General features: G+C 37.5%; 1 protein-coding gene across 1 annotated transcript in view; it reads right to left on the bottom strand.

Annotated features, from left to right (window-relative positions):
* GLIS3 (GLIS family zinc finger 3) overlaps window positions 1-13,990 on the bottom strand; it is a 173,231-nt gene that overhangs the window by 135,247 nt on the left and 23,994 nt on the right. The window contains exon 2 of the mRNA XM_059834214.1: window positions 4,858-5,065. Coding sequence (XP_059690197.1) covers window positions 4,858-5,065 — 208 coding nt within the window. The remainder of the gene's footprint in view (window positions 1-4,857; window positions 5,066-13,990) is intronic.

Below are 13,990 nucleotides of genomic sequence, written 5' to 3' on the forward strand. Positions count from 1 at the left end.
ATAGAATTTTCAATGGTGGATCAAGTACACAGGAAATTTGGTTTCTCTTCTAAATCTAAAATGCGTTTTTTAAGGTGGACAAGTCAATCTACTTCTCAGCTTCTCACATTAAAAACAAGTTACACAGTAGTTCCTCCTATCACACAAAGAATTCAGGAGGTCAAATTAACTTAAAAAAAGACAGCTAATAAGTGCTAATAGGTACCTTAAATACCAGGTGTTGAAAAATATTTCTTAAAGTTATAAGTAAACAGTATATGAAATATTTATATGCAATAATCCAGAGGAACTGTCATGTAGGTAAGGAATAATGTATTCTTATTTACAAAAGTAAGTTCCTATAGACAGTTCACAGAATCACAGCATCACTAAGGTTGGAAAAGACCTGTAAGATCATCAAGTCCAACCATCAACCAACACCACCATGCCCATTAAACCATGTCCCACAATGCCTCGTTCACATGTTCCTTGAACACCTCCCGTGATGGTGACTCCACCACTTCCCTGGGCAGTTTATTCCAGTGTTTGACCACTCTCTTAGTAAAGAAATTTTTCCTAATATCCAGCCTGAACCTCAGTAATAATATTTATGATTATTTTACTGCATGGTTTTATATTGCTACAAACTTCAAATTTCTAAAAGAGAAAAGTATGCACCATAAAGAAAATTAGTAAAAACAAATCTCTTGTCTTTCTTGATACAGACACAGTTACAGCAAGCACCTTCAAGGAGGCACTTCTACCTATTTTACTTGTTTCTATTTTTCAATAGGGAAGCAAGTTTTGATGTCTCCTCAGGGTAAGCAATATTGCAGCTGCTTCTCAGTTCTGCAAGATTTTCTTAAAGACGCTGCTTCAGGAAACAAGGATCCATGGGACAGATCTGTTAAGGCTCATAGGTGCACTGTCTGTTTGCACCACAGCCCTACTGCAGTGAGTACAGCTTTGGTGGAGATACATGAAACTGCTTAATGTAAGAATTGGTGGTAGTCTAAAACTGGGGATCTGAATCCCATTTAAAACAACATCAGTCAACCCAAGAGAGCAAGAACAAATCCGAAATAATGACTCTGGAGATATTGCCAGTGAATATGGCAATATTTACCAAATTTCCATGATTGTGCTTAGTAAATTGACTTTTCACCTCTGAGACCTCTGGATTATCTTTCAATTAGATCAGCAAGGTTGAAAGAATGTATGAAAACACTAGGTAAAGTCATTCAGGCAAGAGAAATGTATATAGCTTTCCACATTCAGTTCTAGCCAAGGAAGTTAAAGCTGAAAAATCAGTGTCTTTGTTATCTTATTCTACCCACCACACGAGCTCTCCCTGAGTGATGGGTTTTTTCCTACTAGTTAATATTACAGCATTTTCCAGCACCTGAGAGTCAACCAACATGAAGAAAGAAAAGTCGGTTTGCAGTGACTTTGGTTTAAGGGCTGTTTCGTGCTGCAAGAACACAGCCCAGTCATTGCCAAAGAGCTGGAGAAGGGGAATTGATGCTCAGGGCACCACGGCTGCCCCCTCAGCCCCTTTTTGTCTAGAGGTGAAGCTTGCCACAGGCTGAGGGGGGAGGAAGCAGTTTGCAGGTGCTATGTCTGCACATTGAGATAGCTCATGAACAGCAAAAAACGTAGCTTTAAACATCACCCAGCCTTACTGTGGTGACCTACGGGATAAACGAGTAAATACTTCTTTGCTCAAGATACTTCTTTTGTAACGAATGGTAGATTTGCTGTATCAGAATAAGAAACATCCTGTTCAGATTGAATGTCAGTATAGGGTACAGTTATGGAGGTTATGTTACTCCGTCAGGGTTTAAATGGCACTTTCAAAACAGAGCACTGAAAAAAAGCACAATTAACATGCTGACTACAATTTGCATTGAGAGAAATAAGAAAAATGGGATTGTTGTATCAGGTCAATCTTCTGTAAGATTTAGATCTAAAGGGATAATTATTTGTGAAAAAAAATTGATTCAGCCTGTTGGGTTGGGTCTGTTATCAATGGGCTTTGTTAAAGCACAGTTCATTACAGGGAAGTTAAATCATGCTAGTATGCTGTGACCCCAAATACAGATCCACAGTCTTCAACAGAGCAAGAAAAGTAAGTAAGGTTTGATTTTTCCATGCCAGGCTATACATATTTATATCTGGAAAATATAAATAGGGGTTTTTTTGCCAGTTTGATTATTTAAATTTTTATTTTCTCTTTCATAAGTAGTGAAAAAAAAAATCATGCATCAATATAACAGGTCTATTTTTGTAATGTCAAGAATTTTAATCAGATGCACAGTAGGACCAGTGTCATTCAAAAGGCTACTAATGTGTAACACGAAGGGACTTACCTATCAGTGAGGCTGATGAAAAACTGCATTTTAAAAGTCTCATAACAGGACAAAAATAAAAAGTTGCCCCAGAATTTCAAGTATCCAATAAGTAACAGCCAGGTACTCTGAAGAAGTTTGGTTCTTACTTAAACCTCTAAATTCAAAAGTAACAAAGATTCCAGCTCCCAAAACAAAGAGAATTTCTTTAAAACCCAGCCCATACTGTGACTAAGTAGTTTTCTGATGAAAAATAAACATACCTAATATGAAAATGAAGGGCCACCTATACCATGGTACCAGATTCTCAGATGGTATTAATTGGCATGTCTGCTTATCGTAATCTAAACCAGCTTGAGTTTGGACCAAATCTTTTATGAACATTTACAAGAGATTCCTGCAATTACTTCCTATTCTCCTTCTGTGTACAGAGGCAACAGTGTCAAGTGTAACCCAGAATCTTAAACATAAACATGGAAGAGTAAAAACTACGTTTTCTTGTCTTTTTTCATTGTCTTCTGTTTTACTAGCCAAGAACACTTTGCTCTTTCCTAGGTCCTTTTCTGACTTGCATCAAAGTAAACGGCAGTATTACATCTGGTTTCAAGCAGCATAGCTGAATACTCTGAAAAAGTTTTTGGGAAACTCTCAAAAAAGATGGAGAAGGTTTTATCCCACGTGGTCTATATACAAAAATCTGATGTTATCTGTAGCAAAACTCCAATTTTGCCAACTATTTTCTTTCTTCCATCAGTAAAAATCAAGACAAGTCATTTTGGTTTGGGTCAATTCAGCCAAATAATCTGGTTTGGATTGAGCTGCCAGAGCATGATTCATGATGCCCGAGAGACAGAATCGAGAGAAGGCACTCAGCCCATGAAGGATTATGGAGTCAGTTTAGGCAACCAGTTTAGGCAAATCCAGTTTATTGCTGAAGCAATTTAAAAAAAAAAAATGTTTCAACAATCTGTGAATTAAAATCTGACTTTAAACTTGTTTTGCCCTATCAAATAGTCAATTTGAGGGCAAAATTGCTGAAATGGACATTCTTTGTGTGACAAACTGATTTTATAACCTCTTCATTGATAAATCATTAAAAGACACTCTAGGGACACTAGAGCCTCAATTCTGCCAGAGTTTCAACTTCACTTCGCCCTTAGTAAATGTTTCTTTAAAATAAAAACAAAAATGTATAACTCAGTACAGACATAGTACACATTCAGATAAAATTAAGTGTTTGGAACCATACAGGCATACCTAAAACTTACTTAATAAGTAGTAATTACTTAATGATATTTTTATATCATCAGTTTTGTTCTGTCTCAAAGGCATGTCTCTGGATTTGTCATTTGTCATCATCTTAGTGCTGAATGGTTTTCCCTGACACGTTTACATAGGAAGCATAATTAATTTTGTAAATTGTCCCGTGTGACTCAGTCTTCACAACCAAAGTGACAGAAACGTCACAAACTATCTTATAGTAGAGCAAAGCAAGGTTTTCTTGCAGTTACATAATTTAATTATTTCCAGAATGTTCCTTGGCTTGTAATAAAGTGGTATAGTAAAATGTGAACTGTTTTAGAATAAAGACTCTTGTGGCCTTTTGTAAATAAGAACAGTTACATTTCAACTCAGTAGGCAACCGTTGCACGAGTCACATGTACAAAAGTGGGAACATAGCTTCTGAAGTAACACACCAGAATGTTTTCTCACTGTATGTTTAACTAATATCCAGGGATGTGCTTAATGTATTTGTGTGGAGGTTGTCAAATAACTTTTCCCTTCCTTCATGTTTGTCGACAATACTTATAGACATAATCTCAGAAGTTATTTAAGCATTTAAATATTAATTATTACTTATCTGTGGTTTAGTGATATAAAAAGGCAACATTTACAGGGAGAGGCCATAGTTTTTATTAAACTACCCACCAGAGCTAGGAAAATGGACAAGTTTTCAGGGACACATGTCTAAGACAGATAAAGTTAACTGATGGCTCAGTGCAGACTGGGAACAATTGATCTAATTAACTTAATTATGTAAACAATTAAACAATTTGAAAGCAAAGGTATCTGATGAGGAGAGAGGAATGTTAGCAGGGCATTTAAGTTTATCTTGTCTGACATTAGTGTTAACTTGACAGGCACCAACATAACACTCTTAGCACTATGGTAAGCTTAAAACAGTTCACTGCCCCTGAAGATGTAACATGTGGACTATTTCTGCTTTCATCCTCCATAACATTTCCTGTCCTTAGTACAAAAATATAGTTAAGTCACTATAAAAATCTTTATCTAACAAAAAAGCCCTATCAAACACAGAAAATCTGTGGCCAAACTTCACCCATGATTTGAATGATCCAAACAGTATGATTACAGCTGATGTGAATTAAATTGCATCGAATTAAATTGCCTGTGGCAGAACCGAGCATCATTTAGGCTATTTTAGTAACCAGAAAGGTTTCATTTAAATTACAGGAGAATTAAAATAACCTCTTTTTAAAGTACTGAATATAAAAAAGTAACTCAGGACCTTGTATCTGATGGAGAGCCACTCAGGCTGGAAGCATCCATAGACCTCTGTAAGCTAGGGCTGATGTGGTTGCATGCAGTTGAAACCTGATTATCAGGAGGTGAAACAGGTCGCAGCTGTTGAACTGCCATGGGACTGCTGGCGACTATTACATTGTTGCAGCTGCCTTTTCCAACGGACTTGCACTGGGGTCCATAACCAAGACCTCCTAAAAATAAACAAGGGAGGTTAGTATTCATCTCCCATGAACCCATGATGAGGCCACAGAACTCAACATCACTTTGCAAAACAGGACAAGTGACTGGAACGGAGTATCTTCCGATGAGGACGAAACAAGGGACCAATACAAGGATTTTGCAAACTTCTCCAAACACAAAAAGCAATATATTGGAGGGGAATTAATAAACTATGTACGTTTAAAACGTGCTGAAATACATGAAGTGAAGACCAGGCATCATGGACAAACATCAGAAAAACCACCACTGGAAGAGTCTGGGTAAAAGAGCAGCCCTCAGCTGAGAGACAGCTAAGCCATAAGCATGCCATTCTTTGAAGGAGGAGGGAACAGAGAACCCAAAGCGGCTGCAGGAACACTACCATGCCTCGAACCCTACCAAACCCCACAGCTCCAAGCCATTGCAAGCCCTTCCATCCTTCCTACCACCAGCCATCCAAAAAGCAAGGGGACTGCAAGCATGCATGCAAATTGCAACCCCTGCATCAGGTCTGGTGTGGTGAAGCACACAGGCTGCATAGTGTCCCCAGCAGGAAAGAGCTACAGCTGAAACCCAGCATTCCCTGGAGGTCTGGGGAGGGGAATTTGAGCTGGATCAAGCAAAGAAGTGTTCCGGATTTTCTTTCGAAGGCCACAAGCTGCTCTTAATCACTGCTGCCCTGACTCAAACTGATGGCTATTACACAGTAGCACAAAATGATTACAGAGCTAGCTGGCAAGTGGTGCATATCTGCAAAATGCTCTGTGTACTTTGGGTTCTCGTTTAGGTCACAGATGGTGGTTTACAAGATTCCCTGCATTAAAACACATCAAGATGAAAAAGTTAAAATGTAGGTCGTAATATGAAAGTTGTTGGATATCTAGCAAATTCTCATCACAGCTGGAAATTAATAATTAGATGATTCACATTTCTAGCTGCTTCCCCGTGTTCAGACTACTCCCCAAAGCAGGATAGCAATATCAGGACAAATAGTGAAAAGTACTTCAGTTTAAACCATTTTCTAAGTTAAATCTACTTTTTACTCAGTTGTACAACTCATACTAGTTTTTCTCAAGGATGTTCAAATGGGTTGTGAACTTCACAAAGAACTACATTAAGGCGTATATGGCCCTCAAAGTCACAGGTAGAAAATCCAAATCCTTCAGTGTCCTCCAGATCAAATAGGATTATCTTAAAAATTTGCAATTCACCGTAGAAATTTCAAACTATAGCTTCTTTTTTTTTTAAAAAAAAAGAGTACCAATAGGTATGTTTATTTCTGGTTTAGAGGTCTGTGCCTTCTTTTCACATTATTTTTCTTCTCTTTGACTAATTAGTAATATCTCATATGTATATGAGGAGCACATACATGATTCTCAGTCCACTGGGATCCTAAGTGCTTTGTAAGTTCATGTATAGATGTTACAAGTTGATTGCATGATCCACCACCAAAATGTACTCCTTGGGATGAAATATGGCAGCCCTTTAAGAAAAACAACTTACTCATTGCTACTACTTCGAAACATAAGTGAGGAATATAGCATCTGGCTGAAAAAAGAAGACTTTTAATAACCCATACTGAAGTTCAGCTAGAAAGACTGGAAATTTCTGAGGACAAACATGTAAGAGGAATTCCTTGTACTGCATTTAACTCCACTGTGAGTACCAGAAAAAAAGCTTTTAAGCTTTGTAAGACTACTGTCCGCTCTCACTAAAGATGTCCAATTAAATCAAAAGAATAAGAGAAACCATTTTATTTTCTTTCCTGTGAAGCAGTTTGTATTTTGAACTCCCTAAAGCTGAATCACTGTGCTACTCAGCAGTTGCTTTTATAATGTTAGAGTGCTAAAATGGAACCAGCCAGCAAAAATTAGGCAAAAAGCGTAAGTTGCCCCTGATAATAATATAAACACTACTCCTCTTAGTAAAAGGCCGGGTGGGGTGAAGTTAAAAATTTATATGACACATTCACATCACATCAAATACATAATACTACCTAATATGCCTATATGTGTGTTTGTTACATAGGTTCAGTCAGCTATTTTTTAGAAAAGTGTCTTTAGTGTGTAGAACCAAAGCCTTTCTGCACCAAAGGATATAAAAGACAGGAAAGCATGCTATAATAACGTAAGAAATCTAATCGGTTTTGACACTGAAACACAGTTGTAATGCTTGTACAGGCTGTATATATTGGCTACTTAATAATATGTAAACCTATTATTTAGCATTGAGAAAAGCAGCTCTACCACAAAAATGTACCAACTATACACTGATTCTTCCCTGGATGACACCGTAATGCCCTTCACTCATAAGGCACTTTCAACAAATTTCAGTGGTAACAATAACATCTACTTTATCATACCCAGGATATCAAGGGCTGTGCACTTGAAAGATTTTCATTTAGGGACAGACTATATGTCAGTTCAAATAACAATCTGCAACCATACAGTAGAATTGCTATTTATACATGATTAAACCTGAGCTGCTTGGAACTTACGTGTCAGGAAAAAAAAATAATCCGAAAAGCAAAACCAGAAAAGGGAGTACTGTCAAACCAGTACTGTTAAATACAGAATGTTGCATCCTCAATACATCCTGGTTTCCCTTTCAATTATAGAGTCTGCTTTTATTATCTGTGCATAAACAGCACCTCAGTGATGCCAAGAACAGCTAAGAGAATTTGTTGTGTAAGGATAAGGATGAAGGCCAAAGATGGTCTCATCACTGGTCACTGGAAGGAAAAAGTAAGAAAAGGAGTACTTTGGAGAGATTGTATTACTGGGATGACAGACAAAAGTAATGCAAGACTCCGGTCCTGATAAACATTTGCCTGGGCATTCCTCTGATGCAGAAGTGGAAGGAAAAGGTTTTGGTTTTTTTATCATTGATAAACATTTGCTGTTATGGGGAAAAATGACAATTCTTCCACTTAAAAGGCCAGGGGGGTGGGCGAGGGAAGAGAGCTTATCAAGAAAGAGTCAGCAAAGTAAGACTACTGCTATGAAAAGTGAAGTCATAACATTTTGTCCACTGTTTCAGACAGGTGTAAAGGTGCCAAAAGACCATCATTAATACCTCATCCGTGCCCTGCAGGTCACTGAGCAATATTAATTTGATCTGAATCAGGTGTGAGCACAGAATCACATCTGTTGAGCTAAATCAGAGGACAAGATGGGAAGTTTATGCTGACTTCAAGCCAGCTGCAGGAATACAGACCACATCTGATCTAGCATAAAGTTAAATGGGTGCAACATGGACATCTGACCTGGCATGAACCTGCTGCTAAAAGGAAAGCTGTCAGAAAATGCATTCAAAAGCACTGAGTAAATGTGAACTGGCAGAATTACTATGTCCCACATCAGCATTTGGCATCATATACCCACAGTGCAAGAGGAGCCCTCAGTCCAGGTTTGCTGTATCATTGACCCAAAGCCTGAAAATTTCAGGACAGTGAAAGGACAACAAGGAATTCCTTAATGTCTCGAATCCGTATCAGCAGAGATAAATGGGAACCTCTCTGGAGGACATCAGTGGGTTTTGAATGAGGCTATAGAAAAATACATGGAATTAATATTTTAAATGAGCAAGAGAAGCAATTTCTTTTCTTATATACTAAGATATAAATCAGGAGATAGTCCAATACAGGCAACAATAGTTGAGGAGGTAGAATCAGTCCTGAGCTGGCTCACAGGAAGAGCTACAGTTGATTACCATGTCATTTATTCCAAATAAACACATTACACATAAATCAAAACTGTTTTTTGTCAATAACTAACAGTAATAGTTAACAAGTATAAACAGTAAAAATATTTTATGGAAATATTTTAATCCATTCACTTCCTCATTCGTTAACTTGCCTGTTTTCCCTGTTTATTCTTTATAGTTAGTTAATAGCTAAGCTTCACTTATCCTTGACATGCAAAAACATTTCACTGCAATCTTCTGAATAACATTGAAAGAATACAGAAGAATACAACTACTTTAATTTAGGTACACTGAATTTCAGATGCGATTCTCTTAATTTATCTCACTCATACTTTCTGGAGGCAGAGTCCAATAAGAAATTATTTCCATTTAAACATAATTTTCTTTTATCAGATACTGATTGAAAACCAACCTGTTTCTTTGTCTACTTCTCCAAGTCAAGAGTAGTAACTTGGTTAATTCTGCCAAGTAACTCAGGTTGTAAAATGAAACTGCTTCACCTTTGAAACCTTTGAAATGGTAAACTATGCTTCCCATGTAAAAATGATAATACAACAAAAACATGTAACAGCAAAAACAGTTTTAATTGTTTGATGTTCTGAAATACACAACATACCAAATACGTAACACCAGATCAAATTCAATCATCTTTTAGATCAATAAATTCTGCAATAACTTAATAACTAAGAAATACTGAATAAGTATAAAAGAAAGCTACTAAAATTATCTGAAAATCTGTTCTGTTGTTACTGTTAGAATACCAGTTAGAAATAGAATAGTTGCAACAAAGGAGCAAAAGGTAATTTCCCTAGGGGATTTTCTGTCGGTTGACGTGCAGTAATTAAGAGCTTTGGAAATGGTCGGGTTTTATAATTGGCTGTAATTGGCTTCCAGTCTTGTTTGTGTGGATTCTGTATTCCCCAAAATGGGGAGAAAAGGGCAGACCCAAAAAAGCACATTGTAAGATAATAAATACTGAAGAGGACAAAGACCAAAGCAGTATGTGAGACTGTGTCAATGTATTCTTCACGTAGATTAGACAGAAGTCACCAAGGCCTTTTCAAACCAAATTTGGTCTTTTCCCACAACATGGTGAATCTTCTGGATGTTGCAGTCCCCAGCTACCATGTACATCTTTGCTGTGTGTCACCGTACCTGTGGGGTTGTTGGCACACTAGCTGGAGGGGCTTTGTAGTAGCTGCTGACTGAACAAACTCAAAAGGTTTTCTTGGAAGACTTGAACCCACATGGGAAATATCCCAATCCCGCTCACCTTGGGGCTGCCAAACCTTTCAGGCTTCCCCTCCCCCAATTTTAGTTGTATTATTAATGACTACTAGAGAGCTAGCCCTTGTCCCTTTGTCCTTAAACACAATGGCCAGGTCTCTACTGTTCCTGCAGCTAGCTAAGAGGCACTATTGCATGCCAGCTACGCAGACAGAGACACCAGCCACAGGGCAGCAGATATCAGGCCCCTTGAAACCCTCTTTAAGTGTGTTAAACTAGAGCTTCAAAGGGGAAAAAAAAAAAGGCAGAAGAGGAGGGAGATTGCCACTTGCCTCTATTAGCACAGGATCAGCCAAAATCTTTGTCTGTTTGGGAATCTGGGCTTCTTCACCCTTGTGTCACCCTCTGAGCCTAAGTCTTTTTTTGGGAAACCTTGAGGCTTGTAGGTGAACTACACAAAAATTCAGTCAAAATTTCATTAGGTATGAGCAATTTTTGCATGGCATGCAATCTGGAATTTTTCAGGGTACAAGTAAATTATTAAATTGTGGCTCAAAATGTTGCCAAATTATTATTTTTATTGCAAGTCTTATGAAATATAGTAGTTTCTCAACTACATTACACCACACAGACACTACATGTAAGTGAAACAGTGATTCTTGGCCTTTATTTTCTTACAAAATAAAATTTAAAAAAATCAAGGCTTTGTAGTTAGCAAGAAAATGCTGAAATTGAGATCCTAAAACCTCACTGGTTTTAACCTCAGGGTTATGATCTTAGCTCATGATTTTCTTAACACTTACAATTAGCAATGCCTTGTTAGGAAGAAATTTCCTCCAAAGCGTCTGGCAGCGTCCACTCTCAACAGTGAGTTAGACAGACCATTAATCTGACCAGTATTGGCAATTCCCATGCTCTTAACTGTTTACAGAGACGTAATCTTTCCAATCAAGAAAACTAATCTGGAGGAAATACACTAAACAAAAATTGTATGACCACATTGTATTATGAGAAAATATTATGTATGCACTTTAAAAGCTCTCCACGCTTTGAATCTTGGAAAGGCAGTTTCTTCACTATCAGAGTGCACTTGGTAAACTAGCTTGCACTAATTTCCAATGCTATTTGCCATTCATTGTATGAAGTAATCAAGAACGTACTTTCAGCAACTCTACTGTGAGACAAAAGAGACTGACAAAGCACAATGAAAAACAATGTCTCCCTTCAAGTGGAACCAAGGTAAAAAATTACCCAGAACTGACCGGTGAAAACAATACCTCACAGGTGATTAACTTAGCTGGTTTAAAGCAGACAGCAATGAGATCACCTACTTCTATGGAACACTTTAACCACTATATTTAAACAAATGAAAACAGTGGTCTTGTAATGACTAAACTAAGAATATATTATGAAACTGTCAGGTTCAGGAAACTTCCAGGAGAAAACACACACTGTAAACCAAAGAGTTTCAGTTAGATCTGCAGACATTTATAAGATATCATATTAATGTTGCATCAGTTTTATTTATATCAGGAAGGCCTCCCACTTACTAAAAAGCTATTTTGAAAGCTACTTTGTTTTCTTATTTTGCATAAAAAGTAAGAAGTTATCAGTTAACTACTGCACAGACCAGTAAATGTTTAACTGAACTAAAATATAAATGTTTTAGCTGCAGTGAGTAACTCCTTATTTGTTATCAGTGACATTAGATGACTTCTGCTTTTGTCCTTGTTAGGATAATATACAGTATGTGCTCTTCTGTTGCAGAAAACATACAGCTTTACATCTTTGGTTTATTCTACCACTTCTCTATAGTGTTAGTTTCTCATACCAGCTTCTGGTAAGCTTCCAACTACACAACTTAGCCTGACCATTTAGTTTGTATTTCTGAAAAATTAATACATTGTGCAAGCCTCATTCTTCTCAAATAACTGGTATGAATCAAGAGAAACTCCACTAGTAATGTAATATATTACTGTACTGGTCTATTAATCCAAAAGGGAATCTATCAGGTGAAAAAAAACCAAGTTTCACTTTTTAAATTTCAGTATTGGCCAGCTCCTTAAAATACCATTGCAATACAGTCAGAGAGAAAATTATTATTATAATCAAAATGGAAATATACAGATAATAGAAAGAACAAAATAAAATTGTATTGGAATTAGAGATAACACCTTCCAGTTCCAGTGCTATTGGGAAATTACTGTTTGAATCTGACCTAAATGAACAGAGGTATACGTGTGAGACCACAGACTGTTATTTCCAACTGACTTGCAAGTGGCATTACTTGAGGGACAAACAAAAAAATAGTATTGTTAAAACTTCCTCATACATTATGAATGGTAGGACTCAAACGAAATCTATAGGGAAACACTTTGCCCATAAAACAGTATTGCACTCAACTGCAAAATAAGCAGATCGATTCCATCAGTGTTGTTGGAATACTTCTTTGCTGATACCACCTGATTGCAATGCAGAACAGCCAACTATGGAGGGGCAATAAGAAAACACTTCAGAAAAGTAATTCTCTGGACTCTGTAACACTTCATCTCCCACAACAACTTCTAGCACTGTTCAACCTTCACTGCTCATTTGTGCTTTTCTTCACGTTAGAAATACATACTTAGAATTTTTTCCAGTAATTCCTGAAGTTTTTTTCCTCAATTTTAATTAAAAGATGCTCGGATCAGATAATTTCTGTTATCTCAACATCCTTAGTGTTTTAGAAAATACTGTGTAGGAGTTCTGCTACCTGTCACCATAGGCACACGGAGATCCATTGCTGAAAAGACTTTATCGTTCCATGTTCCGAAGCAAGGCAGCATAGCAATGTACCCCCTTCTCACACGGTAATTTCTGATTTCTTGCTGTGTTCATTGGGTTACTATCTAACACGGAGGTAGGCTTCCTTGTGCACGCCTTATACTCACTTCTGCTGCAGCCTCGTTGTATGGGCAGTAAGCAATGTTGGGAAGAAAGAAGCAGACCCCTTCCTTCCTCCAGGCCCCAGATGAAGGGAAGATCTTTTGTCTCCTTTACCCACTTAGACACAGGGATGCTAGCTCCATCCAGCAGAGCACCAACAGTAAGGGGACAGACCCTCAGCAGGTTTAGGCTGCCTTAACTCCAGTGATCTATGACAACCTCCCCCTAGCAAAACCTGCCTCCAGCTGTGCAGGAATCCTGAGCAGAGGACAGAAGAGCAAGGAGGTTGCTTTCTAAGTCCAGCATGGGCCAGGTCTCAGTCTTTGCACCACAACACATCAGTGCCAGACTGCATTGCATGCCATGATCCAGCGGGAGACATCTGTTCAGCAAAAAAGCATGCAATAAAGGCTTTGTTCAATGTTAAACTGTAATCCCGTGTGAGGCTCTCTTTCTAAATCTTCAGAGATAAGCCAAGGTATTTGACCATTGCTTCTCAGAAAAGCATCCTTCTTCCTTTAAGAGACTGAAGTGCACAAGCAGAAGATAAGAAGAATAAATACCAACCTGTTGAATAGTGATATTAATTAAGAACAGGTGGCAAATGTTAACATGGAAAGAACTGCAGAAACTGGCTCTTGCAGTATGCAAGCAGGAATGTAAGTAACTTGCAATCACATTCAGTACGTTTTTGTTTCCCAGGTAAAGTCCATTGTTCAAGGATACTAAAGAGTAATTTTTAACACTGCATTGTCCCTGAGTTTCTGAGCAGTACAAACAATTTTCTCTTTTTCCTTGCATTAAAAACAAGATACTGTTCAAATGTTGTTTCTCCTAGCAGATAAGAACGTTATCCTGGTTGTCAGTTTAACCATGCAGAAATAACAAGTCTACAGCCCACATAACATATGTATTCTAAGAGGCTTTTTACTCAGTTAATTAGTTTAACTATTGCTTTCATGGCTCATTTAAAAGTTTGATGCTTCATTAAATATCAATATATTTTATCACCTCAAAAAACTTTTCAGTAAAAATACAATTGTCTTTTCAAATTATAGTCT

Source organism: Gavia stellata, chromosome Z (genome assembly GCF_030936135.1).
Source record: "Gavia stellata isolate bGavSte3 chromosome Z, bGavSte3.hap2, whole genome shotgun sequence".
In the NCBI taxonomy this organism is placed as follows: Eukaryota; Metazoa; Chordata; class Aves; order Gaviiformes; family Gaviidae; genus Gavia; species Gavia stellata.